The sequence below is a fragment of the Nelusetta ayraudi genome, unplaced genomic scaffold, assembly GCF_046127955.1.
Source record: "Nelusetta ayraudi isolate G7.1 ecotype Tasmania unplaced genomic scaffold, CSIRO-AGI_Nayr_v1 ptg000090l, whole genome shotgun sequence".
Taxonomy (NCBI): Eukaryota; Metazoa; Chordata; class Actinopteri; order Tetraodontiformes; family Monacanthidae; genus Nelusetta; species Nelusetta ayraudi.
The window spans coordinates 433,681-461,057 of NW_027466140.1; the positions used below are offsets into that span (position 1 = coordinate 433,681).

At 46.5% G+C, this 27,377-nt stretch overlaps 2 protein-coding genes and 1 long non-coding RNA gene across 6 annotated transcripts in view; 2 read left to right on the top strand and 1 right to left on the bottom strand.

Annotated features, from left to right (window-relative positions):
- The first annotated feature begins 719 nt into the window (after positions 1-719).
- On the top strand, positions 720-14,306 carry LOC142902036 (F-box and WD repeat domain-containing 11-B). The gene is made up of 13 exons (XM_076046827.1): positions 720-852; positions 5,105-5,170; positions 5,409-5,628; positions 5,859-6,045; positions 6,846-6,936; positions 8,284-8,421; positions 9,616-9,734; positions 10,928-11,177; positions 11,665-11,783; positions 11,944-12,054; positions 12,143-12,221; positions 12,624-12,788; positions 12,879-14,306. Exons 1-12 carry the CDS (start codon positions 814-816, stop codon positions 12,783-12,785), a joined length of 1,581 nt encoding a protein of 526 aa, XP_075902942.1. The 5' UTR covers positions 720-813; the 3' UTR covers positions 12,786-12,788; positions 12,879-14,306.
- A 3,921-nt stretch (positions 14,307-18,227) lies between these two features.
- On the bottom strand, positions 18,228-27,035 carry LOC142902037 (fibroblast growth factor 18-like). 4 transcript variants are annotated; one of them, XM_076046829.1, is made up of 6 exons: positions 25,344-27,035; positions 21,729-21,768; positions 21,437-21,617; positions 19,617-19,723; positions 19,195-19,440; positions 18,228-19,000 (listed from the first exon to the last, which is right to left on the bottom strand). In XM_076046829.1, exons 1-6 carry the CDS (start codon positions 25,373-25,375, stop codon positions 18,968-18,970), a joined length of 639 nt encoding a protein of 212 aa, XP_075902944.1. In that variant the 5' UTR covers positions 25,376-27,035; the 3' UTR covers positions 18,228-18,967. The 4 variants fall into 4 exon arrangements, with proteins under 4 accessions (XP_075902944.1, XP_075902945.1, XP_075902943.1 ...); XM_076046830.1 differs by having other exon boundaries at positions 19,195-19,443; positions 21,437-21,614; positions 25,344-27,033; XM_076046828.1 differs by having other exon boundaries at positions 19,195-19,443; positions 25,344-26,984.
- The window catches only part of LOC142902041 (uncharacterized), a 43,350-nt gene continuing 35,316 nt past the window's right edge, over positions 19,344-27,377 (top strand). Inside the window, exon 1 of the long non-coding RNA XR_012929033.1 lies at positions 19,344-19,466. This is a non-coding gene — a long non-coding RNA (uncharacterized LOC142902041). The remainder of the gene's footprint in view (positions 19,467-27,377) is intronic.

The window sequence follows — 27,377 nt, forward strand, 5'->3', positions numbered from 1 at the left end:
ATTCTTCACATTCATCAATTTAAAGACTAGTCCCCCCCCATAGTGAATTAATCAAAATGCCATGCATATCACAGAAACATGTAGTAAACCATGTTTGTTAATGCAGTTTTGTGCATCCAGACTTAATCTGTTTACTGTATATTTTTGGATTCTTCCAAGCATTTAAAAGAAAGTTCTCATATGGATGGTCAAGGGTAAAAAAAAAAAAAAAAAAAAAGACTTGCAAAACTTTAGGAAACAGTTTATAGTGTTATGATATGTGGTTATCATCAATTTTACATTCAACAAATACAATTATAAAAGCAACCTCATCATTTTCACCGAAAAATACAAAAGCAGTAAGGAGATGGGGCTGAATGAATTGTCACATTTTTTGTAAACTAAAGAAATTTATATTTTTTTATCATTAATTTTTTTTTTTTTTTTTTTTCAGTTTACTAATGCGGCAACATTTGAGAGTGAAGCTACTGTTAGCGGACTTATTGATTTTTGCCTCAGTGTATTCTTCGGGATAGCAACAGCATCTTCATCCATTTGCCCTTTTGTTTGGGGGAGTCGCCGGGGAAAGCCTTGGTAGCACGCTCAGCCAATCGCTTACCGACGAGCCTTCGCATTGACGCCTCTTTAGACAAAATTCGGCCAATCAGCGCGTCGCCTCGCAACATGGGCGTTCTCCTCCCCCACCCTTCCCGTTGACACTGCCTTACCGGAGCCGTGTGGTTGAGCGAAGTGAATGACGTCTCTGCATTTGCGGGCCGCCGACGCAGGGCTGGGTTTCCATTTTCAGAGCGAGTTTCGGGGGGGATCGTCAACATGGAGCCGGAGATGGAGGACAAAACGTTGGAACTGATGGTAAGATGCGGCTCCTAATGGCATCCTAGCCAGTCGCGATTTTTTTTTTTAAATAAAAAAAATATTAAGACTCGGTTTAACTACGAGAACGCGGGGGTTTGATTCGACGGCACAATTTGACTGAGGCGGCTTGTCAGGAAAGGTGGAGGAGAAAGGAGGGGGGACGAGAAATCAGAGGGAGGGCCTGAAATTATCGATACATTTTGCCAAGAATGCCCCGCTTAGTGGTATCGGAATAGTGAACACATCTTACATGACAGCACCTACTACATTTATAACGTGTTGTTTCGCTTGAAAATACACAGTTAATATAAAGTTGACGGTTGATGTTGTGCCATCGTCCGAGGAAAAAGGATTCTCGGGGTATCGTTCACTGCGGTGACGCTGCGCCACTTTAACTGGGCCCTTTCTGATGCTTAACTTAGCCATCGAGCTAGCACAGGCTAGAAAGCGATGAACAACGTTTATTTGCGGGTATGTTACGTTATATAGTCTATATGGAGACAGCTTACATGGTAGTAGATGTGTATAAAAGTCTGAAAGTTCACACCGTCTGGTGTTCAGTGGCTTAATCCTATCAACGCGACGAGTGTCTCTTTATATGTCAAAAGTGCGTAGAAGGAAGTGTTCTGCTTTTCATTCACATGGCGCTACCGCGATTAGCAAGATAGCAATTAGCTTTATAGCTTGAATGCTAGAGAGGCTAGTATACCGGACATACATGAACCGTCCGTAACCAAAACAGTCAGTTGATCGTGGCGGTCCAGGTTTTTGTGACAACCGAAGATTTCAATTATTGTTACAAGTGTTTGTTTCTGTCGAGCATTTAGCCACATAATTGGTCACAACGTTAAGCTAACACTTTACAGACGAAATAGGGATTTCTTGTTGAAGTAGCTCCTGAGGCTAACCGTAGCATACTAGACGCTAACGTAAACGATTACAGGGGTCAATGTATTAACGTTTGAGAAAACAAATTCAGTTGAGACGTTTATTATTTGGTTGTATATGTAGTTACACTTTACATTTGGTTAGTCAGAATACATCACATCTATGAGGAAGTCACTACAACTCTCTCTTTTTGCACAAGCGAACTTGTGTGCTATGCAGAATGCTAGCGGAGCTTTTAAAAGTATGTTCTAAGGGACTGACGTTATGTAGGTACAGTATGGAATATGACTATTAGTTAATGCTAAGAGGGGGTATACGGTTGTGCCTATGTAGACCGTAACTGACTAGGGTGAGCATTGTCAGGTTCTGATGGGAAAGCCTTCAGATTCCAAACGCAAGACTTAGAACTGGTTTAATAACAATTTGAATTAAAATTAAAAGGACATTAGAAAAAGTTTGACAAGGTTAGATTACCTCCTCTATAGTACCACCATTGTTGTTGTTGTTTTTTTTATTTTGATTCCCTATTCCATTTTCAGACAATAATTGCTGAATACTGAAATGAATGAAATGCATGTATGTATGTAAGACATCAAACATCAAAGGTTACATGAGTGTGTGTGTGTGTGTGTGTGTGTGTGTGTGTGTGTGTGTGTGTGTGTGTGTGTGTGTGTGTTTAATAAATACACAAATATTACGCAGCCTATGGACTCTGCATGGAATATACACCTGACCTCAATTTTTTTGCACTACTAGTACTCATTTTTGCAGGGTCTGACATTCAAAGATCTAGTTTTGTTTTGTTTTTTTAACTGGCCAACCACAGTTTTACGTTTCGTCTGGAGTGTTTCTGTGTTTCTTTCTTTGATTTTGATTTTGTTTGTCCAAGTGTTACTCACTAACCACTCATGGGAGAGAAGATGGCAGAACAGTGGGCGGGGTATCTGTCAAAACACAAATTTCAAAAATTGATAGTGAATGCCATTGCCCCTCCCGCTCCTCTACCTATCCTCACCCAGTTCCATGTCTAATAATGCTTCTGTGTGTATGTTCATGGTTCTGTATCTTTTGGGTGAAGGAGTGTGTGTTCCTGCGCTCACTGTGCCAATGTGTGTGTAGCTCTAATACTGGTTTTTCCCTTACTATTCCCCACCTCCTCCCTTCTTTTCTCTCTCCACTTTTGATGGTTACACGCCCACCCCACTCTTACTTCCAAACCTTCTTTTTAACCATTATTTTGGACTTCTTACCTTTTCTTGCACTCCACCTGTCTTGTTACTCGCCAACTCTTCAACACTACAATGCATACATTCATACATAACCACCATCCATTGATCAAATCCATCACATTTTGTTTCCTCCTCCCCCTTCCCTTCATAAAAAAACCCTGCTCTCCTTTCCCTGTCCCTCTCATCTCTGAGCTCTGGCTCCTTCCTCTCTCTTCCTCACTCACCCTGTCCACTTCGTTCTCCTCCTCCTCCCGTCCTCCCTTCCTCTCTCTCTTTCACACAGTGCTCTGTGCCTCGCTCTCTCTGGCTGGGCTGCTCCTCGGTGGCTGAGAGTTTGTGTGCACTCAGGTGCCTGCAGAGCATCCCCTCCACCCGGGCTCACAACCAGGTTCTGCCTCTCTCCTCTTAATTCTGCTGCTCCTCCTCCTCCTCCTCCTCCTCCTCCTTTCCCCTCCCTTCTTCCCTCACCATCTCCTCACCCTTCACATTTACTCGCCCACTCCACATGACTCCTCAAACCACCTTGGTGCGGATTGCACAGTCACCCCCCCGCCCTCCTACCTCCTCACTTTTCATTGCCCTTCCCTCCCCAATGGAAGTTCACTGCTCTCAGGCTATTCTCTGGTGCACTGTCAAACTCTCTCTCTCTCTCTTTAGCAACGCCGTTGTAGCTTGAACATGAAATTGTTGTTCTTAAAATAGTAGGTTTTGCCTTCAAAATCAGACTTGAAATTCTGTAAAAAAAAAAAAGATCTACGGTAAAGTGTACGATGTAATGAACACATTTTACATCGGCCAAGTTTTCTTGGGTCTCTTGTTCAAGTACTTCAGCTCAGCAGAGGGATTTATTCAGTGGGTACCAGAGAATAAGTTTACATTGAGGAGTAGCATCTTCCTCCCCCCTTCAACCTGGTGGTGTGAGGACCGAGGTGGGGGGTCCTTAAGCTCTGAGAGGCTACATGCTTGCATGCATGCCTGCCTGCCTCACCAAACTCAGCTCATCTTTTTCTTTTAATCTTTTTTTTTCTGCCCCTCTGCATGGTCATCACCACTAGGAAGCTGTCCCTGCCTATTTGTTCTGTCTGCTTTTGTCTTGGCCATTTTGTTTATTCCTCCGTACGGTTGTGCAAGTGCCAACCACAAACAGGTTACTTTTATTTGTTTTACGATGCTCATGTAGCAAGCCCAAGAGAGACCTGCAACGTTTTGAGATTTGCGGGAGGACCGATGACGTTTTTCTCCAGACAAAGCCAGTCTTCAGATGGATTTGAAGTGTTTGCACTCTGTCTCGTGTAGTTTAATCAGTATCTTTTTAAAGTTATTATTTTTTCTTTGTTTTAATCAAACTACTGAATTGAAGGTTTTAAGTAGTGTGGTTCAAGATGGTTTTGTAAGACCTATAGCCCAGAACGTTGTCAGTGCCAGCAATAAATATTATAGGGCTTTGTGTTTACTATGTTTCCTCTGTTTGTTTGTTTGTTTGTTTGTTTGTTTTTCTTTAACATATGTAGTGAAACATGTGGAGATTTTATCTTGTTTTCCTAACATCAGTGCATCCCTTTGAGAAGAAAACATGCTTGAGCACAGGATTACAGTCATTATGTTTTAATTATGTGTTGAGTGCAATGGTGGGCATCTGTCTTGTGGTTAGGTGTGCCATATTCAGGCTTTTCCCCCACTTGTTTACTTTTAAGCGATCAAGCTCGAAAAGGGTGGGATCCTTTTTGTGTTTCCCTTTTCTGTCTATATGCTGTGAGGGCTCTGTCTGATTTTAGTTTCATTACAGTCATGCTTGAGCTGCTGCCAGTGACATACCCAAGATGCTGCTGTTTAATTTCCTGTCCAGACACTTAGCCCACATCACAGACAAGAAGCAAATAATTTCCTTTTGTTGCAGGCTTTTTTTTTTCTTTTTTTGCCCCCACCTCATCTGTGTGTGTATGCACGGGTGTTTATGCGTGCACGCCTCAGAAAGCCATAATGGTTAACCTCTTGGCTGTGTTTGTGGCACTCCTGTGTCCCAGCGCTGTCCACATCGCTGCCCTGGCTCTCACAGTGCCTTCCTTTTTATTAAAGGTGTCAACTGAATACGACGATAACCAATGTCTCCTCTTCTTTTACTGTTTCTGCAGAACACAGGGATGGAGTCACAGAATCTTGTGGATGATCTATCGCCAAAGAAAAACACAGTTATCAAGGTGTGTGGGTCACATTTTGTAGTTGCTTAGCTTACTGAAGTTAGCTTAACATATGGTCCTCTGATGAAATTGAGGTCCAGGAGGCATCTGTATGTCCAGATGGTCACTGGGGGCTTACTGTATTATTTTGCCTTTTTTTTTTCTTTCTCAGAACTACCCCAGTTATCCATTTGTATACACTACTTTTGCTATTAATGGCCTAACACGGTGCCCTGCTGTCTCTCCATGGTCTCCGCAGCTTAGTAACGGCCCTGTTGGGGTTTCCCGGAAGCGACCATCAGAGGGAAACTATGAGAAGGAGAAAGAACACTGCATCACCCTGTTTGACCAGTGGTCGGAAGCCGACCAGGTGGAGTTTGTTGAGCGCCTGATATCACGCATGTGCCACTACCAGCACGGCCACATCAACTCCTACCTCAAACCCATGCTGCAGAGGGACTTTATTACTGCGCTGCCAGGTAAAAAAAAACAAACAAATGCACTGCTCATTAGTCTGGCGTGAGCTCAGGCACTGTTAATGACTGCAAACACAGCTGATTGGTTAGGTTGTGTTATTCAACAATGTGTAAGCTGTTGCCCTGTAACTCAAAGACAACCATCGGACTTTATTTTCGTTCTCTTTTTTTTTTTTGCTACCCCCAGTTTTGCAAAAAGCATGCACTCAGCTATTCCTCTGCTTTCCTTTCAGCCCAAGGCTTGGATCACATAGCAGAGAACATCCTGTCTTTCCTGGACGCACGCTCACTATGCTCTGCAGAGCTTGTTTGCAAGGAGTGGCAGAGGGTCATCTCGGAGGGTATGCTGTGGAAAAAGCTTATTGAACGGATGGTCCGCACCGACCCCCTCTGGAAAGGCCTGTCCGAAAGACACCAGTGGTGAGAACACAAAGGCCGACTTCTACACACCCATCCAGACTTAACTCTTCCACTAATATGGCTCCCATCCACACTTGCTCCCCCTGAAGTGATATTTTGAGCCCCAGTCTTTTAGTATTAATGTTGAACAGATACAAATGCTCGTCTCTAAATTAATAATAATAATACATTTTATTTAAAAGCGCCTTTAAAAAACTCTCAAGGACACTGTACAAACAGAGGCGATAAAACAACAGAGAAAAAAAAACACATAAAAGCACATACAATTAATGATAAAGAAAAAAAAAGCACACATAATTAATGATACAGAAAAATAAAATAAATAAATAAACCAAGAAACCAGGCAGTTAAAGTGAGTGGGCTATCTTGAACAGATGAGTTTTGAGTCTGGATTTGAAAATAGTAAGTTCCAGAGTCGGGGGGGCAGAGCGGCTGAAAAACAAAAAGCAAAAATGCAATAGTAAAAATGGCTCTGGCACGATGCGCAAGGCAAAAAGATGTCCAGTGTTGAGCATTTCATTCAGACCTGATCACCCTGCATAGTGTCTATTATTCAAGACTTGATCAGCTGGGTCACTGCATGTCTGCAACTTCAGGAATGTATTACTTCTCTTCTGTCTATTGTTTTGTTTTTTGTTTTTTTTATTACGAAAACTGCGATTTGGTCTAAAAAAGGGAGGAAAGCCAATGACGTGCAACTGAAGCATATATGCACTGTTGGGCTTCTCATTACATGTATCATTATGAATCATTTTTCAGTAGCTGCAAGACAGGTGTAATCTTTCTCTTTTCTGCTGCAGGGAGAAATATTTGTTCAAGAATCGCACAGCAGAAGTCCCACCCAATTCCTACTATCACTCCCTTTATCCCAAGATCATCCAAGACATAGAGGTAAGAAAGTTTGGAACGTAATTAATCCGACTGAATTATGTTACGGTGCAGTAATTATCATATATTACTGCACCGTAACAAATAAACTGGCCAGACTGCATTGGCCTGCCACAGTTTCACAATGACCAAATTTCTTTTGAATCATATCATAATGTCCAAGGTTTTCCCCCAAACTATTATTGATGATACTTAAGGAATTGCAGTGTCTTGTAAGAACTGTTTGTTGTACTTGTTCTATGTCTGCGGTGAGGACCAAGCTCTGCTGCCTCTTAATATTCATGTCAGGTGTTTTTTTTTGTTTTTTTTTTAGTGTTTTTATTGTTTCCTATTGCGATTGGCTCGGTGTCTTTGGCTTTGTTTGCTCATGGTGGCCCAAGCCTAGCCTCTCCCCTTACACTAACCTTGCTCCAAGCAGTTTTGACACATTTTTTATTTCACCAGTAGGTGGCACTGCTTACACGTCACTAGATAAAGGATGTTTTGCAACCTTACATGGTTCCTCATAATCAGGTTATTAGTCGGACTAGATTCGTATTGATTGGATTGTAATCACCAAGACTTCTCCTTCGTCAAAATTGGTAAAATTGACCTAGAAAATTGCTAGAAGTCTGTCCTTGTTTATGAATGGTTAGTAGGCCACGCAGTTTTACAACAGCACAAAGTTCATCCTCTCTCTCGCCTCTTAATTATTCTCTCATAAGAGTGCGAATGGCAACTTTACATAGAGCCTCAAAATCAGCACAGATGAAAACCATGATGATAATTGAACTTAAGAAGAGTGTTAGAAGTCACGGCCATTCAAAGTGAAAATGAACTGGCTGCTGATTGCCACGTTGAGGATCATAGCTTGTGAGTCTCGGTGGAGGTGATTAAATCTCTTTTTAAGAAGACTGTGGTCGACTCGCTTCTAATGCCATCCAACAGGATCAACTTTGTCTGCCCTCAGTTTTTATAACCAAGAAAGAAATGTTTCTGGGTCACCCTGAGTTTTAGAACTGAACTTAAGTAGATGTTTGACTTTCCCGACTCTCGACGTGGGATAATACTCTGAAGTTAGCTTTACAAATGACACGGAATGAAGTAAATCACTGTTGTTTTTTTTCCGGTTTACTCTGAATGTCTTATCATAGTGGTCCGACATAAGACTCTGTAACTTTGGTTACCTGCCAAATATCCACCTATCACACCATGTCTTGCTTTATGGTACCATGTTGCACACCAGCACAACATGAAGACCTACTTTTTGAATAAAGTGTTGATGACAACCGCTATTGTATCGCTATCATGTTGCACTACCCCTCTTTTTTTTTTTATTTGTTTCTTATCATTATTGCTCTCTCCCTCCAGACTATTGAGGCTAACTGGCGATGTGGCAGACACAACCTGCAAAGGATTCAGTGCCGCTCAGAAAATAGTAAAGGGGTTTACTGTCTTCAGTACGACGATGACAAGATCATCAGTGGCCTTAGGGACAATTCCATTAAGGTATGTGTGCACCCAACACCAAGGGACTCCTTACATCTAGATGCAGATTACATAGGAGATGAGGTGCCATGCACAAGGCTCCACAATATTTGACTTTTATTTTCTATGGCCTTGCTGTGTTTTAAATGTAACAGTCACTACTCTTGTTATTATTATACAGATTGTTTTTGTTTTTTTTAAATGGAATCAAACATTAAGCAAACAATTGCAAGATGCTGCCTCATACTGTCTTCTACACAGAGATCAGATTTTTTTCATTTGCAGCTCTGTCAACATTTCTCATAAACTGAAAAAAAGACCATTAAACAATTTCAAAGTACCTTCCGCCTCAAAGTGGATCCTGCATAACAGCAGCACCGACTCCTTCAGAAGATGTTTATTCTCACTGAAAGCTGAGTGTAAATAGTCGAGATCGTCTATCGATCAAAATGTCTTTAATTGTTAAAAAAAAAAAAAAGAAATCACAATGTTTACTAATGCACAGTGTTATAGTCAAGAATATTTTCACTGTACTGTGCAGTGTAGTCTTGTTCTATTTTCTTCATCCAAATAGATAGATAGCATTTATAAGAACATTAATATTATTTGTTCGTTAGTGCCTCAGTTGTCCCTGAGTTGTCCGTCCTACTGTGAGGCGGGGGGCGGGGGTTCTCCAACCTTCAGTCTGCCCATTTAAGAATCAACTCTTTCTCCTGTCACAATAGGGTTTATCATCCTATTGTCTGTGGCGCGGAGCAAAACCGGCCGACTCTGAATGCAAACACGAGTGAATTAGAGGATACAAGAGCGCTCAGCTCGTGAGCAGTTTTTTTTTTTTTAACTGTCTGGCCTGGAAGAAGTGGAAGAATAAGAGATTCTCCTCAGGAGGAGGCGGGGGAGCGGAGGGAGAGAGGAGCATATTTGTCCTCGTATTGTTACCAGCGAGGCAGATGAGAAGAGCTGAATGTACAACATGGAGCTCGGCACCGCCACCACGGGGAAATAGGGCATGAACAGTGCTGAGAGAATGGGCCATTCTTAGCATGACCCAAATCTGCTACCTCCCCCCCCCCCCCCCCCCCCCGACCATTTATTTATTTATTTTGCCACGTGCCAGTCTGCGCGTGTCCCTCTCTGCAAATACCTCTGCCTGACCATGTGGTTTGTTATGTTTTTTTTCTCCTTTTTTCCTACCTGCCCACCTTTCCACCACAGATCTGGGATAAGCAGTCTCTGGAGTGTCTGAAGATACTGACTGGTCACACGGGCTCGGTGTTGTGTCTGCAGTATGATGAGAGGGTCATCGTCACGGGCTCGTCTGACTCCACTGTCAGGTACACGCACCGTCTTAGCACCAAGGAGTTCAGTAACTGAGTGGGGAGAGTAGTACCCTCTGCAAGGCACAGTATGTAAACATCATCTAATGGTAGGGAAGGATATTGCCATCACTGTTAGTATTTTTATTGATAGAAAATCACACAACTCCAAGCTGATCCTTGATCTGGGTGGCCACCTCCTTACAAGTGGAACCATTTTTTCTTTTCTTTCATAACCATTGCACAAGAGCTTTATTACCCTCCTAAAATCATGTATTTTGGATGTATGAATTTCTTTTTCTTTTCTTTTTTTCTTTTTTTTAAAGCACATTTGGAGACAAATGCGTTTAAAAATGTCTTGGTACATCCAAGCCTTTCACTTCCATCGGCTTAAACATCAGTCTTCACAAAAGCAGTGGACCTCATTTGCGAGGACATGAATTAAAGTTGACTCGCAGCCAGGAGATCTTGGATCCCTGTTTGTTTTAAAAGTCCATGTCAACCTTGAGCCCAAATATCTCATCCCATCATCTCTGCTATTCATTCCGGCTAAGCAGAGTTGATGTCAAATATGCCGTGTTGGAAACCAAACGCGGGACGCGTCTCTCGGCCTTGGGCGTGTTTATTTAAAAATGTGCACATGTGCGCAGCGTCATGCGCGATGTTTGATAGTAAGTTCAAATGTGCTGGAGATTGTGGACTTGAGCGGCTCTTTAACAGCCTGGCCTTTGTGCGCATGTTGACACTTGCTTGGCCACCGTACACAGAAGCTCAATATTAATTCTCTTATTGCTTCACACTTGAGCCACACTCGCTGGGTGCCATCCAAGGAAAATGTGACTTCACTTCCTTAGCAACACTTTGACAGGCACTTTGTTTTTTAGCTTCAGTTGTAAGCTTTTCCAGCTTTTCCCCTCTTTGACTCGCCCAGCAGCGGAGTTCAGTGACGCGCTCCCACTGCCGCTGCCATGTGTTTGTCATTGTGTCTCCCTTCTGCATTGCGAAACTGCGAAACGCAGTTCTTTCTTGTGTCATAGTTGCTATTTTGCTAAAAAACCTCCCCAGTATCACTCTTGATCTCTTCTTACCTCCTCCTGTCACGTCGCCCTCTCTCACTCCATTGCGCCGACTCTGCCGTTTTAACGCGCCCCTCATGTTTTATTCAAACCTTCATCCGAAGTAACGGCCGCTCTCCTGTGCCTCCCGCCCAGGGTGTGGGAAGTGACAACAGGCGAGGTTCTCAACACGCTCATCCACCACAACGAGGCCGTTCTCCACCTGCGCTTCGCCAACGGCTTGATGGTCACCTGCTCCAAGGACAGATCGATCGCCGTCTGGGACATGGCCTCCCCCACTGACATCAGCCTACGCCGTGTCCTCGTAGGGCACCGGGCCGCTGTGAACGTGGTCGACTTTGACGACAAATATATAGTGTCGGCCTCAGGGGATCGCACCATCAAGGTAACCGGAGTGCTTCAAAGTCCACAGTTCAGACTTCACTTTCCTTGAGAGTCAACGGCTAATTAAAGGCAGATTGGTAGCGATGGCTATTTCCTGTAGTGCACCGCCAGAGTGTAGTTTGTCAGGAAATCGTACTGTCGAAACAGAATTTCTCACAATAGGGCCTCTGTTGTGAGAAGTGTTTTCGGAAAGCCGCTTTTCATATTTTTCGGAGGAAAGGATATTGCCTCGGAAAATGTTTGAAAGTATTCTGTCTGGCACGAAAAATCAAGCGCAATCTACTTCCATTAAGTGGAAGAAAAGACAGAGGGCCGGAGAGCCATTATCTCCAAAACAATCCAGATGACACAGTAGGACCTGAAGCCAATAATTAACGCGGGTTTGAAACTATTCCCATAAGTCTTTCCTCATGTGTCTCTCTCTCTTAAGTTTGTTTGGAAGCGTGGAGCTGTTTCACAAAGCGTTCTCTTTGTTTCCCTTTCTGAAGGTATGGAGCACCAGCACATGTGAGTTTGTGCGTACACTAAATGGTCACAAGCGCGGCATCGCCTGCCTACAGTACCGAGATCGTCTGGTGGTCAGTGGCTCATCGGACAACACAATCCGGTACGACCTGCTTAAAGTTAACCCCTTATTATTTTTGTTAAAAAAAATATATATATATTTTTTGCATGTTAAATTATTGTGCAATTTTTCACCAAAGAAATTTCAGTCTGGTCTGTTTTTGTTTGTGTTTGCTGACTCCCGTCCATCCGTCCGTCTCCAGGTTATGGGATATCGAGTGCGGGGCGTGCTTGCGAGTGCTGGAAGGCCATGAGGAGCTTGTGCGCTGCATTCGCTTCGACAACAAAAGAATTGTCAGCGGCGCCTACGATGGGTCAGTGCTACGCCCTCACTCTGGGTTCTTTGTGTTGTGGTGCTGTCTGGGTTTTGAACTGAACTGAAGGTAATCTTTGTACCCACAGTAAGATCAAGGTGTGGGACCTTCAGGCAGCCCTAGACCCTCGGGCCCCCGCCAGCACATTATGTCTGCGCACACTAGTGGTGAGTGTGCATGATTTTTTTTTATTTCATTTTATTTATTTATTTTGTTTATTTTTTTTACCCATCTTGTCAAACTTTCTTTCATATTTTTCTAACATTCTTTACACACTTTGTTTTTGGCTCTCAGATTAGATTTAATGCTTCTTTTGAATTGCATCACGTGACGCTGAGACATGTTTTCATAAGGTCTGATAAAGTAAGACGTTTTAGTGTTTGTCACTGAACATTTGTCACTTTGAACTCAGTCCAGTAAGAGAGAGATTTTTTTTTTTAAGATATAAAATGATAAAAATCGCTGAACTCGCTGAAGTGTTTATTGTCAGACACCAAACACACCCCTGCTTGTGAGCGTAGTATTATTGTAACTTCTTGCCTCTGATTATTATTATTTTTTTTTTGTAGGAGCACTCTGGCCGCGTGTTCCGCCTCCAGTTTGATGAGTTTCAAATCATAAGCAGTTCTCACGACGACACCATTCTGATCTGGGACTTCCTCAACGTCTCGACCAATGGCCAGCCAGAGGGACGATCCCCCTCCCGCACTTACACTTACATTTCGAGATAGCAGGTACGAAGACCGAGACAAACGCGCTTCCGGACGCCTTGATCTAACTTGAACATCGTTTGTAAAATGCACACTTTTGATTTGCTCCTCTAGGTGGCGCCATCCCCCGCACCCTTTGTTGGAGGAGCCCAGGGCTGACTGGTGGATGGGTGCATCCATCGCGGAAAAAGGAGCCTATCTCTACTTCCTCCTCGTCATCTCTCTGTCCACCTCCCACTCCTCCGCCAACCACGCGCCCCCCTTGCCCATTCTGACAGACTCTCGAGCTTGTGCCCATTGCCTGCCAGCAAGTTGCACTCACAGACATGCTCAGAGACACACACACACGCGCACACACACACACACGCACACACACACGCGCACACACACACACAAGTCAGCGCTTACAAGGATCCCCCACCACGACACCTACACAACTCTCCCAGAAAGTTCACCTTCAACTACCTATTTATGTTTTGTAAAGTACACTCATGGCAGTATTAACTTAGAGGTTATATAAGTCACAAGCTCCCCCCCACCCCCCCCCTTACGTCCCCTCGATACAAAGTCAAAGCATCTTCTGCTCTCGAAGTTTAATTCCTGGCAAAAATCTGGTTTCTACAGATACTGAAACGCTTATAGATATATATTTATATATATACATATATTGCACATACAGAGACTGGCACAGTTGGACAGAGGATGACCGGAGCTGTGACGCAGGAGACAGAGACTCTTTACTCAGCTCAAGGAAACGAGGGAAGGGTTTCGGAGACGGAGGGGGTGAACGAGAGGACGGCTCACCCCCGCTCCCTCTCACTCCCTCTCACGCCCTGTCTCTCCCTCGCTCCCCCCCCCCCCCCTCCGCCCCCCACCACCACCTCCCTCCTCTCGCCCCTGCCCATCCGATCAGACCCCACCCACCTACCCACCAACCAACCCCCCCACCCCTTTAGAGGCGCACACTCAATTGGAATGGGGAGGGGGGGGTGGCGGGAGTGGGCCTGCACGCACACTCAAGTTTGCTCGAGTGTGTGTTTGTCTATTTTGGACTTGTGAGACGGCCGAACAGAGCAGAAGCGTCTAACAGACAGACATGCATGTGAGGTTTGCCACGGATGGAGCATCCTGGCTCGCCTCTGCTTTCTTTTCTCTTTAACTCTTACTTTCTTACTGTTTTTTTATTACTGTTATTTTCTCATATTTGAGTATTTTGGTTCTTAGTGCAAAAAAAAAAAATCATACTAAACGTAGTCCTTTATCTCTCTCTCTCTCTCTTGCTCAGTCTCTCTCTATCCCTCTCTCTCTCTCTCTCTCCTTCTCCCTCTCTCTCTCTCTCTCTCTCTCTCATTCTTATTCTTTCCTCTAACTTAAAGCCCTCGTCCATCTATCCCTGCTTGCTTTGGTTATGAGAGAAGCTGGAACTTAAAAGGCTCAAATTTAGCTGTAAACGGAGTTGTCTTGTCAAATTGTGTTGTATATTAAAAATGATTTTTTTAAAGAAGAAAAATGACCTTATTGTGAATAAAGTACTTGACAGTGGTGGAGTGTTGAGCCAACTATAACATGAATGAGTGTCTAAGTTGTCTGTTGTCTGTTCGTGTCTCTGTGTATGTGTGAATGGGTTTGTATTCTGGAGCCTCTGACATGTTGATAAAACACACAGTCGCACAGTCTGTGTGCCCTTCGGAACTGGAAAGAAATGTGTGATCTGTCCTGAGAGGAGAAGAACACCTGCAATTTACCAAAAAAATGTCACGTTTGCTTTTTTAGATCCAAGTGTCTTCGGCAGCTGCATCCCCCCTCCCCCCCTTTTTTTTTTTTTTTTGTTCTCTTGAGTATGACTTGGCAGTTCACAGTTCTCACCAGCTAATTAAGGAAAGGAAGCTCGGTTGGTTGAAGAAAAATAATTTTGGGAGAAAGATTCCAACAGGAAGGCCCACGGCACCAGCTTCAAAACTAAATATGTCAAAACACACAAGAGTCCCTTTTTCTTTATTCCGTTTGAAGTGGAGTGTTTACACAAAACACGGTTAACTGTGCCGTTCATATCTCTTGTTCGTGGGATCATCTGCACACAGCTCGGCCGGATTTATGTTCAACAAGTGTGCCCGATACTTGCTTGTGATCAAAGTACATTTCCTGTGATATTTATGAGAGCCTGTGATCAAATTAATGATCCGTTTTACAGTTTATAAACACAAGGCGATTTGGCTGTTAACGGAAATACGGTGCAAATTCCGGCTTCGGTTGGGATTTCCAGACAGTCTGATTTTTCTGCGGTTAAGATTTGTCAGCCATTGACGTGCGTATTAATAATTTGGATAATAATTCGACATCAAAAGGCAACAATTACAGTGTTGACTTCTGTTTCATTTAAATCAGACAAAAGCGTACACATGAGCTTCCTGTGTTAGTAGTGACAGAGCATAATATGAAAGCAGTGGAGGGCATGTCTTCAAAAATACAAACCTGGAATAGATGAAAATCCGTTTGGTTCGCTGATTCACAGTTTTTGTCAACTTTGCCACACTTCCTGTCGATCAGGTTTGTTCTGCAAAAGTGCAAAAAAAAAAACATTTTTATAATTGTTATACCGTGAAAATGATTCTATCACCAATTTCTAAGAGCAAACTCCTGGTTCAATTGTGTTCCAATGGCTCTCACAATGACCACAAGGTGGCAGTAAAACCTCAGTCATTCGTCCGCCCTGAGCGTGTTTATGAGAGTTGTTCTTTGGCAGCCAAGAATCTAAATAACCTGTTACGGTGGATCACATACTTGGTCTTGTAAACAGTAACTGTGAGGAGGATGCTTGGGGAAGATTCTTCAAAGTGCATTAACAACAGATATGTGACCAGTGTGTGTGTGTGTGTGTGAACTCTATAAAACATCGGTCTGGTTATTGTAACGTGTGTATTCTCTGGAAGGAGACGGGGAGCAGAGTTGGCTCGGTGTCAGGCTTGATTTTTGAAATTTCTGGGTTTTGCTTAATAGAACAGAATGCTTCAGATTCTGGGAATGAGTTATGTGGGATGGGTCCACGCTTGGTGGAGCACCATTAGTATATGATGTGTGTATGAGTTTGGATATGGGTGTGTGTGCTTCCTCTGGGTCTGTGGGATTTTGGCCCATAATTCCTGCAGCTCTCAGGTCACAGCTCAGTTCTCACGCACATATTTGGCATTCCTTCCCCGACATGATTACCATACACCTTCCACTCCGGTTTTGGCTATGTGGAATATTTCCATCATTCCCGAGTGGAACTGAAGCCAGGTCTCAGAAATGAACAGCTCACCCCAGCACCCCTTTACTCACTCCTCTTTATCCCACCCATGCACCCTGTTTCCCTTCCGACCCACCGTCTCTCGCTCCTACTATTCGCCTCCAGCGCAGATTCCTGCTGTCTTGCAATTGGAATCCTCTGGTCCAAACCCTTTACCCCCTGAGTCAGCTGTTTGTGTCTGCCGGCATGATCGGGTCATTTGGCAGCGACATCTCTTCGGTGACCTCCTGCTAGGATAGGGAAGGAAGGGGAGGGATGGGGGGGGATAAGAGCTGGACAGATGAGAGGAGCAGCCATGGGGCTATCTCACTACTGCTGCTTTGGCTTCCACTGTTTTGTCTGATCCTTCACGCTGAGTTTTCATAGCAAAACTTCATGATAGAGAGCTGGCTGTTGACTTTTGCGAAAGGGTCAGAGCTCAAAAGGTTTTTTCTTTCTCCCTCTTATGCAGTTTGATGTCTGACATAGGATCTTCGGTTTGTACACACAATCTTGTGGGGGGATTATTTTATTATGGTGCTGCAACCAGAGAGTTATAACACATGCTCGTGAGTTACTTTGACTGATAATGTGCTAAATTGAATTTTCTCAAATTAAGAAACCAATGAGGTTAGGTGTCAAATTACTATGTGCACAACCCAAGTGGGTCCGAACTGGCTTAGGTCCTCTGCTCAAAAGCTCCCCAGGCTTAAACTTAGCAAAGTAATATGCTGATTGCACGGTATGCAGCGTAATAGGTCAACGGGAAAAAGGTCCAATACTGAAACAAAGCCTATCATCAGCCAGCATAGTGAAGTCAGCAAGATTGATTTCCCCTCATGCCTGTTTGCTGGCGAACAGAACCACTGCATTGGCAAGTGGAGATACACTGGTACTTGCTCAACATTCAATGGTTGCATTTCCTTCTCTAGAGCTGTGACAAATCAAGAATACCACGATTTGTTTGTACCACTCATGCTTGTTTTCTCAGCTTTGCCAGCTAAAAAGGCTGCCCACTACTCAGAAGCTCGGTGGTCCTCGTCCCAGCCCCTGCAGTGCACACATGGAATCATCCATGGCTAGGAAGTTGTTGTCGTTCAACAAGAATTTACCAGGAGTGAATGGATGTGTATAAATGGCTGAATTCTGACTTGTATCACATGAACAATATAAAAACCCAAATATGACCCATTTACAAACTGCATGCTGTGCGTAGCAGTTAACTGCTGAACGTATTGAAGTTTTCTGACTAAGTTAATCTATTTGTTTAAATTCAGTAAAATGACTGATTTTTAATTTATTCTGATTTATTATCATTGAATCATTTATTCTTCGAGAGGCAGGGAGGTTTCTATCTACAACAGTACAGTATAATAACAAAATCCTGCATACTTGTACTTCCTGAAGCTCAGTGAATACACACATTTTCAGGCATATTCTTCAACACAAAAACTTCTTTGTTCTTGAGACGAGATCAACCATTTATAACAATCCAACTGAAACAACTCGACTGCCAACTGTACACATTAAGAGCCCTGACAGACACCTGCATGCAACTGACCCATCCATTAACCCTGCATCCCATAGACATAGCTACGGTTACAAAGTTATGGGTAGCCAGCAGCTGTTCTAAGGCAGGGCTTAGCGAAGGGTCAATTGTACTTCAATGGTGAGAAAAGAGGCCAAGACACAGGAAATGTTTCTGTAAGGTTTACTGAGTCAAGAAAGACTGCTGCACACAGAGCTGAAATAAATAAATGAAATAATTTCATTGAAATAATTAGTAACCATCATAGTAAAATTGCTTAAGTGTTTTGTTTTCTTTCATATATAATATATATATATATATAGCTTTCAATAAATTGTTCCCTTTAATATTTTTTTTTCTCCTGTGTGTATGCGTGACACTTTGGTTTTGTTCCACTGAATGTCCTGGTAGCAGCATTCTGTATCCACGCTGTCGCACAGGAGCGTCATCCCCTGGGTCGTTTCTATAGCAATGCTAATTGACAAGGCACCCTCCCAGCCGGGCTCACCCTTCACACCTGAGGGTGTGGTGTCCTTTGGGAAGGGGGAGGGAGGACGGGACACATTAAGAGACTTTATGAGGAAGGTATCTGGTTGTCTTTGGTCAGCTGTTGTTTTGGTTGGTGGCCATTGGCTTGCTGTTTTCAGGTGTAGCTTGTTTTTTTTGTGTGTTTTTTTTTCTTGTTGTTTGCTTGCTTTATTTAAATACATTCTAGCTCCTAAAGTTTCAGCCCCTTTAGTGAGTTGTCACAGGTCCATGCGGAGGGACTAGACGGTCCCTTTCCAGAATCCCTTGTGATCCAGCTTCACTCATGGTTGTTGGTCCTCTCACTCATGCACACAAACAGATGCACAAACACACATTCAAACCAACACACAAACACACACGCTGGGTACATTTCTTTTGTCGTCCTCCGACAAACAGCCGCTCGATCATCCCCTCATTCATTCTTTTATTCATCCAACAGTCTTACAGGTTCCCACTAAATTTAACAGTAAGACAAATAAGTGCGTCGCATGTCAACAATCCACCATTGGTCCATTTGATCCGTGCAGATTACTTCATCCCTTTGTCCCCTCCGGTCTTTTCCTTCCTGTTTTTCCCTTCAGCGGATGGCCAAGGCCCCACTCTCTTGTTCCGTCAGTCTGAACCACTTCTTGTTCTCTCTGCGTTTGGTCCAGGTGTAATCCCATACTTGACATTGTCAACGCCGACGTCAATTACAGGAGACATGAAGGCCTTGTGGTTTCTGAGGTTGTCAAATAAAAGACTTTTGTCGAGCCTGGTTGCCTTTTAAAGCTTTCCTGTGAGTGTTTTTTTTTTTTTTTTTTCTGATGAGGGAATGAAAGGAAGGACGCCAAATTCCAGTTCCGGTAATGAATGGTCCACAAAATGGTCCAGCGAGGGAACCTACGTTGAGAAGGGTAATTGCTTTCTGGGGTCCTGTAGTGGCAAATAAGTAAGAGTAAAGCTAAACCCCACAAATGATTCATCAAGTTCCTGGTCAATGTTTGTCCCGACAATTTGGAGGCATTCAGTCATGTGCAACAGAAGAGTTGAGTTAGCCATTGGCAGGCTCAGGTCGAGGCTCTGCTAGCGTGAGCCCACTGTCGCTAGCGGGGTCCCGTGGCGCGTACCTTCTTGCCCCGCTTGCTGATAGTGGTGAAGCGGAAGGGCGTGGTCAGGCCGGGCTGCTCCCCCGGCGGGAACCGCTTCATGAAGTGCACGTCCTGCTGGTTGGGGAGTGTGTGCGGGCCGCGGCGAGGTCGGCCTCTTTTGGTGAAGCCCACGTACCAGCCCGAGTAGCGCGCCGACATCAGGGCCGTGTAGTGGTTCTCCAGGACCTTTTCCACAAAGACGCAGTCAGCGCTTCGATTACTGGCCTTCTGAGAGAGCAGAGAAAAAACAGGTACCCCCAGCACACACACACACACACACACACACACACACACACACGCACGCACGCATGCACACACGCAGATGGAAAGAGAGTGGTCAGGAAATGGGAGGCTATTGTCACCTGCCTGCTAAACATGTCTCAAGACGAATGGGGTCTCACCTTTCCCACTAGCTTGCCGCGGCGGTTCATGCACAGGTAGAAATTGGTTTCTTTGCCCCGGATTCTCACCTGGCTGCCGAAGGTGTCAGCCTCCACTACGAGCTGGGCTTGTGAAGGGACAGACAGAGGTTGCAGACAGACATTAGAGCTCCGAACTTTGCAACGGTTTCGCAAAGTCATTCCCCCCCCCCCCCCCCAGGTTGATTTAAAGGCTCGTTTGACAAGCAGAAAGACGACGACATTGAATTGCAGAGGACCGCAGAAGTCCCATAAAATCGGTTGAGCATTCGAACCAGATAAGGCATTTACGTTTAAACAGCACAGGATTTGTCTGTTATATGGAGGCACTGATAAATCACAGACAGATGTGCGTGTCCCAGGGTGGACAGATGGTCATCAGAAAGGGCTCGGTCACACACAGGGATGTGAGGCGGCCGACCACAAATGGGCCTCATAAAAAACAGATAACAGCCGAGAGAGAGAGAGAGGGAGAGAGAGAGAGAGAGAGAGAGAGAGAGAGAGAGAGAGAGAGAGAGAGAGTCGACGGAGCATGGTGGGCCAGGGAGAGAGCGCAGGAACACTCAGACTGAGTGTCTGTGGCAGCGCTGCTTTAAATGTGCGTGGATGTGCCTATATGTGTGTGTGCGTGTGTGTGTGTGTGTAGGTGCGTGCCTTGCTCATCCTTCCAGGCAAAAACCGCTTTGCCAGCTACACATCTTCAGAGAGACGCTCGAGCCTGTTTAAAAATAAATCCCTAAAATGGTTCCTACATGACCTTAGTCAACAGAGGGGTCAAGAGAAATCAATACCTCCCTACCTCCTCCTCCTCCTCCTCCTCCTCCTCTCTCTTCCCCCAACTCTGCTCTTCCTGCCGCTCTTTCACTTCATGCTTACACCTCAGTGCGCCGTCCCCTTCTTTGCTTTATTGCCTTTCGTCTTTGTTCTTGATTCACGCAGCTGGCCTTTTTTTTTTTTTTTGGTTTTGGTAAAACGTGCCGCGTCGAGTGCGCACATAACTTCGCATCAGTTACTTACTTCACCGTTGGCCCAGTCGCTGCATATTTATCACTGCCATAAGCCGGCACGGAGAAATATGAACTCCAGCTTTATGGCTCGGCTTCTCCTTTTCTTTTTCTTTTTTTTCTCCCCCCCCCCCCTCGCTGCCCATTGATTGCGGTTTAAGAATTGGGCAGGCGTCATTACAGATACAGAGGAGCGAATAGGAAGTGGGGGGTGGGGGGGCTGGGCGGGGGAGGTGGCAGGGGGGCTAGAAAAAAAAAAGCCTGCTGTTTAAATCCAGAGGAGACAACAGGGAGGATGTGAAATCAATGGGGTGGGGGGAGGGGGGGGAGGTTTGGGGGGGATCAATGGAGGAGATGAGTTTCTAACACGTGGTCTGCGGCGGCGCTACCTGCCAGGCTTCTCCCGCAAACTCGCACCTTTTTTTCTTCCCTCCCTCTGCTGACACCCCGTCCGCTCCGTCTTCATCCCTCCCATGAATCATTGAGTCAGCAGCCAGTCGATGAGGTCTTTGTACTCAGAAGACAAGCTCCATTGCCCCACTGCTGCCAAAGCCGGAGGAGGGCGTGTGCGTGCATGCATGTGTGTATGTGTGCACGACTAGGCTTTTGTGTGTGTGTGTGTGTGTGTGTGTGTGTGTGTGTGTGTGTGCCTGCTGCACGGTTGCAATCTGTATACGTTCATGCATGCACTCGGTAAACCTCAGAGTCTTTGTTCTTGAGCGCGAGCGCAAATACACCCCGCTATGTGGTTGCATCCTACTGTGTGTGTGTGTGTGTGTGTGTGTGTGTGTGTCTTACCATATTTATCTCCGTCTTCTCCTCGGGCGCTGATCCGGCGTCCCATCACCTGGACGTGTTTGCCGCTGGTGCGGCTGTAGAGCTGGTAAACGCGATGGTGCCGCCGGCTCATGGTGTCTCGCACCTGCGTCTGGTTTTCTACATGCACGCTGAAGTTGACCCCATCCACACCGAGTACCTGCTGGGAATACGACGTGCACGCGCCGGCCGGGTCGTGAGCGGACTTGCAATGAAGTGCGGGCCGAGCGCAGAAGCATAACTCGCGCGCGGACAATCGCGCTCTCTCGCTCACCTGTAATGGATTGCACATCACCAGTAACATCTGGATACATCTGAGGGGGAAAAAAAGAAAAAGAAAGGAGAAACAGATGAGCTCAGAAATATGTAGGAACATTAAAAGCTGGAAGGGTCACGTGTGACGGCATCATTTCCATCTCTGTCTCCTGCGCTGCTCCCTCTGTTCGACATGTCTTTTCCCTTATTGGCCGATTACTCACACACTGGGTGTGTGGCTGCCTCGGCGACTTGACATACAGACAGACAGATGTCCAGGAATCAGCGCGCAGGACCAACACCCAGAGCGGTGTTTATCGTAATGCTACCAGCCCTCCGTCCAAACCCACTTTCTGACCCGCTTGTGACTTTTCCCCCTGCTCAAAAATCTGGCCTCCAAATGACCTGATTGGACGGAGGCAAAATGGCAAACATGCCGAGACAACTAGAACATGTTTTGGGTTGGACATCTGAGGGAACGGGCCGGCTCATTTGGCCGCCGTGTGTATGTAGACAGCTGGGCTGGACTACAGGTGCGCGCTCTGCTGCGGCTTTGGAAAGTGGCAAACTGTGGCTACATTTAGAGATACTCTGGAAAAAAAAAAGAATGTGGGAACACGAGCAACTGGAGCCTGCAGGAGGATGAATTGTAGGGGCATTAATCAGTTTTGGGGTTACTATGGTTATGTAGCATGCAGCTTTAGATTTTCTGCCCAGTTAAAAATAAAGCAGCGCACATTACTTATAACTTACTTGACTATCTGGACTGTCGGAGACATTCATCACTCGAAACAGCTGGATACCGTTAAAAATTTGCATTCTTCTCATATTCTGATGCTGCTAGACTGCAGCGTGTACCTTGACCTTGTATCAAATGTTATTTACAGCTCTAGTGAGGGAGTGATTGTGTTGCACAAGTTCTACTCTGGCAGTCCTTGAACTGCCCTGAATTTTGCGGCAAAGAAGTGAAAAGTGTGTGTGTGGGCTGGGAAGCAATTCGACGAATTTTGTCTTTCCCCACCTCGTCCCTCGCTATCTCCCCGTCTGCCTCTTCCCCCTCTCTTTTCTTCACTCTTTCCTTCCCTCGTTGTCCCCCCCCCCCACCCGAATCTCTCCTCTACCTTCACTTCTCCGTCCACTTTACCTATCTCTCACCCTCCTCTGCCCCCCATCTTCCTTTATGTTTGGAGATAGCGGAGCGACTCCTCCACACCGTCGCGGGCACGTACGTAGTGTGCGCAGATGTGTTGTGTGTGCGTGTGTTGATTGCCTGTATGTGTGTGTGTATGTGTGCATGCCCAAGAGGACCAGGCAGCTGACAGCTGGGCCAAAGCAAAGGAGATAGCGAGGAGGAGAGCGGTGGACTGAAAAGTATACAAAGGGAAACCAGCAAAGGTGCTACAAGAATGAAATGCCGGCCTTTAAAGCAAGAGAAGGTGGAGTGGGGAAGGGGGGTGGGGTGGGGGGGGCAGATAGCGAGAAATATTCAATCAGTCCAGATGGATACGTCGAACAGATGTGAGAAAGAGCAAGAGGGGCCAAGAAATGCAGCGTTACATCTTGAGGGGTTGGGAAAAAATAAGAGAGACAGTAGTGGAAGCGCAGAGTGTGGTCTGGCGTGAGAAGTAGACAAAAAGATAAATAATGGGAACGAGCGCGGAGGGGGTTTCAGCTCATGCACATTGTAAAGCCCACGCCACAGCCTCCTGACTAACATACACAAATACCATCTTGCTTCCTCTCGACCTTTTTTTTTCTAAGCCCGGCGCTTCTTTCCGACGGCGGGCCGCCCTGCCACGTTCTGATCGACGGCGATATCCCAGACGATGCAAGTGGAGCGTTGGCCCTGCACATTTTGCCTGCGCAGCCGAAAAGAGCCCGAGAGCCTGTGCATGGTGAGGACTCTCAGCTGTTAAAACACCACAGCTGCACTGCAGCCGAGGACACTGCGAGGAAAAGTGCCTCGGCGCTGGATTCCCCCGCTCCCGCAAAAACCACAGACACTCCATATTGTGCCAGGGCCCGAGAGGGAGAGAAAGAGGACAGAGGGAAGAAGGAGACGGGGATCGGCTGTGAGAAAATAAGAGAGCGGCGAAAATGAAAAAAAAAAAAATGAAAAAAGTCGAGCGAGAGTAAAGACAGGAGGAGGTATGGAGGAGAGAGGGAAAGCCCGGTGCGCCTTGGCCGGCCGCCAACACAAGCAACCGTCTGACATCATAAACCTGCGTCCCAGCAGATCGTCCATATGGAGGCTGCGGTTTGGACTCGCAGGGCCCCGGCGCTGAGCTCTGGGCAGCAGCGTTGGGGTGAGAGCGGTCGGCCTGGTGGGACACAGCGTGGCGCGGCGGTTTTCGGCTGTGTGTAGTGGCGGTTAGCGCGGTCGGCGGCCAAGGCTGGGAGCAGCGCGGCTTCGGCGCAGTCTGAGAGCTTCAGATGTTTGCAGCGGCTAGTGGGCGTGCGAGTGGTTAATCGGCGAGCATGTGCCCAAAAGCAGGGGAAGCTGGGGGGGGAAGCGAGAGGGCTGCGGCTTGGGGCGAAGCTCCGCTAACAGGTTGTTGGATTTTTTTTTTTTTTCTCGCCCAGCATCCAGCGCTGCCAATTAAATAAACAGCACAAGTGATGTAAATATGTACACATTGAAAAAAAAAAAGAAAAAAAATGACAGATGTTGGTGCCTAAACTAAAACCAACAGACGGAACAGGGAGAGCAGTCATCCCCAAGATACTCCCGGAGGTGCCATCACTCATCAGTTATTAATTCGCCCATTTTTTTTTTTTTTTTTTTTTTATCGCGGCAAGGATCTGTGGAAAATCTGTGGGTGAGGGCAAGGCAGAAAGACAGATGTAGGCAGTTAGGTGGGTAAGTGGAGACAGTGTGAGGGAGACGCAGATGAAGAGGGAGGTAGAGAGAGTCAGGCAGGCAGGCAGGCAGGCAGGCAGGCAGGCAGGCATTCAGGCAGGCAGACAGCAGCAGCAGCAGCAGCAGCAGCAGCGGCAGCAACACACACCCTGTCCAGGTTGTCTGAGGAATGAGAAGTATCTGGAGATGACTGCCATCTGGGAGAAGTACAGCCGACACAAAGAAAGAAAAATAAATGCCTCGGCTTTTAACAAGACACACCTCGCACGGACAAAACTCTGCGCCCCCCCCCCCCCACCCCCAAGTCTGTATCCTCCTCCCTGAGATTTGCTTTGGCAGTTTACCATTTTTCCTATCCCACTAGATAAAGCTGATCTTACTTGACTCAAACTCGCTGAAACGCATTTGAAGGCGGGTGGGGTAGATTTGTCTTTTTTCCCCTTTTCCCCCCTTTGGTGATGGGAATAAGGCCATTCGGTGAACACAAGCCTGGTTATCCCTGAAGTGAGTGCAGATGGTGATGGAGATGTTTATGGCAGATTTTTATGAGTAACAGGGCCCCGGGTCTGACCCAGTGACCCTGAACTGTCAGACAATCAAAACAGGGCCTTCCATGGCATGTTTTCTATGAGGGGTGACGAGAAGTGATGTAATCAGCTGACACCGTGACCCCTCTTGCCATCGCCTACACGTGTGGCGAGGCCTAAAAGTGGAAAAAAGAGAGAGAGATGTGACCTGGGTTTGCAAAATGAAATGAGTTAACGGAGAACTTACAAGACGGTCAGCGTGGAAAGAAGGGGCCACATCGCTTCCCCCCTCCACTATGACACCTGGCCCAGAGACGGTCTCCTCGCTCGGTCTGCGCCAGTCCGATGGTCCGGAGAGTTTCTTCCTGGGTTCTGAATCCTCCGGATGTTGTAAGCAGAGTCCAAGAGTCAGCGGCTACTCCCGTTGGCATCGGCGGAGGTGTCTCCCTTGCTCTCCCCCCAGCGTGGATACAAATGTGAGCGGTGAGGGAAAAGGGGGGAACCTGTGCCACTATGACCGCCTGGCAACCTCGAACAGCTGTCCAGACTGGTAGAGGGGGGTGGGGTGGGGTGGGGGGGCGGTCTGAAAGGGCCGCGCGTCCCGTCACTCGGGAGGAACAGGTGAACGCGCGCTCACGCGTCACAGGCGGCTCAGAAGCGATGCTCGGCCCCTCGGCGTGCGTAATCCAATCTACGCGCGAACTTTTTCGCTCCCCGAATTGATGTCTGCAGCAGGCGGGATGATAAGAGAAGTTGCAGGGTTAAGTTCCGGTCCGGACAGGAGCAGCTTGACTTATTCCCAACAGACCAGGGTCAGCGGTTGCTGGACCACCTGGGAAAGGCGGGCAGGGGACGGCGGCTCTGCGGGCGCAGGGGAACGCGAGGCGGCCTCGGTCATGACTGCGCAGCCCGGCGGCACGGGCTTTCAGGTGACTCCGGCCGCAAGTGACCGACGAGAGAGGTCGATCAGGTCCCGGAGCGGTCCAATTCTGGGGGGACGGAGCGAGACTTGCCGAGTGAGAATGGGAGGGGAGAGAAAGAGGAACGGTGGAGGAAAGACGAGGGTGGGAGGGGTGTCCAGGGAGGACGGGAGCAGCTGTGACTGGGTGGCGGACTCAGCCACCCGCGACACGCCGAGGAAATAACAGCCGCACTTTGCACCTGATTTTCCCGGACTTCCCCCGCTCGCCTCAGCCGCTGGTCGCCGCCCGGCTGCTGCTGCTGCTGCTGCTGCAGCGGCAGTAGTCCTCCGTGCGCCCTCTCGACACAATACCAGCCAAAACACGGCAACACGATGACATCACCTCCGAAATGTTTGAAGGGGGGGGGGGAACAAAAATGCAATCCGATCTTTTTATTTATTTTCTCAAACGTAGAAAGTTTGAGCTGCTACACTGAAGGTGGGGGCACGAAACACGAAAGTCTCCGGAGGGAGGGAGAGAGAGAGAGAGAGAGAGAGAGAGAGAGAGAGAGAGAGAGAGAGAGAGAGAGAGAGGGGAAAGGGCGAACACCGACGTGCCAGAGAACAGTCCGAGTTCCAGGGTGTTTTTTTTTCTCTCAGAAAGAAATAAAAAGCTTTGAAAACACGCTCCTCTGAAGACAATGACACTGGCTTCCAGTCCAGAACCTGCACCGTCTCTTTCTTCTCACATTTACCCCCACTTTCATTCAGAGACCAGGGGAGGAAAAAAAAAAAGAAAAGCAAAAGGCTGTAAAACGCTGTTTTTTTTATCCACTTAACTGGTTTTCTGCAGATCCTGCTCCCTTTTCACAAAATTCCAAAGGTTCCTTCCATAAAAAAGCTTCTTCTTCTTAAGGGGGCTGCACAGGAGAGGCGCGTCGGCAGGCACAGACCTCACTCCAAGAAAAACCAGAACAAGATTTTAACAGACGCAGATCAATCCTCCCCTCCCTCCTCCACCTCCTTCCCTCCCACCTCTCCTCCTCTGCCCCTCTCTCTCCCTCCCTCCCTCTCTCTCTCTCTCTCTCTCTCTCTCTCTCTCTCTCTCTCTCTCTCTCACACACACACACGCACGCACACGCACACACACACTTATTGGATCAAAACGGGATTAGTCAGTCTCTGCGCGATGGCAACCCAACTTAACCTTCAAAAATATCCATTTCAACACGCGTTCCACTGTGCGCACAGCACAAAGAGAGAGAGAGAGAGAGGGAGAGAGAGAAAAAACCTGCTAATGAAGTGAGTTTCATTTGTTTCCAATTCAAACCTGACTCCCCCCAAAACTTTAATGTAATTTCCCCCACGCGTTTGTTGGAG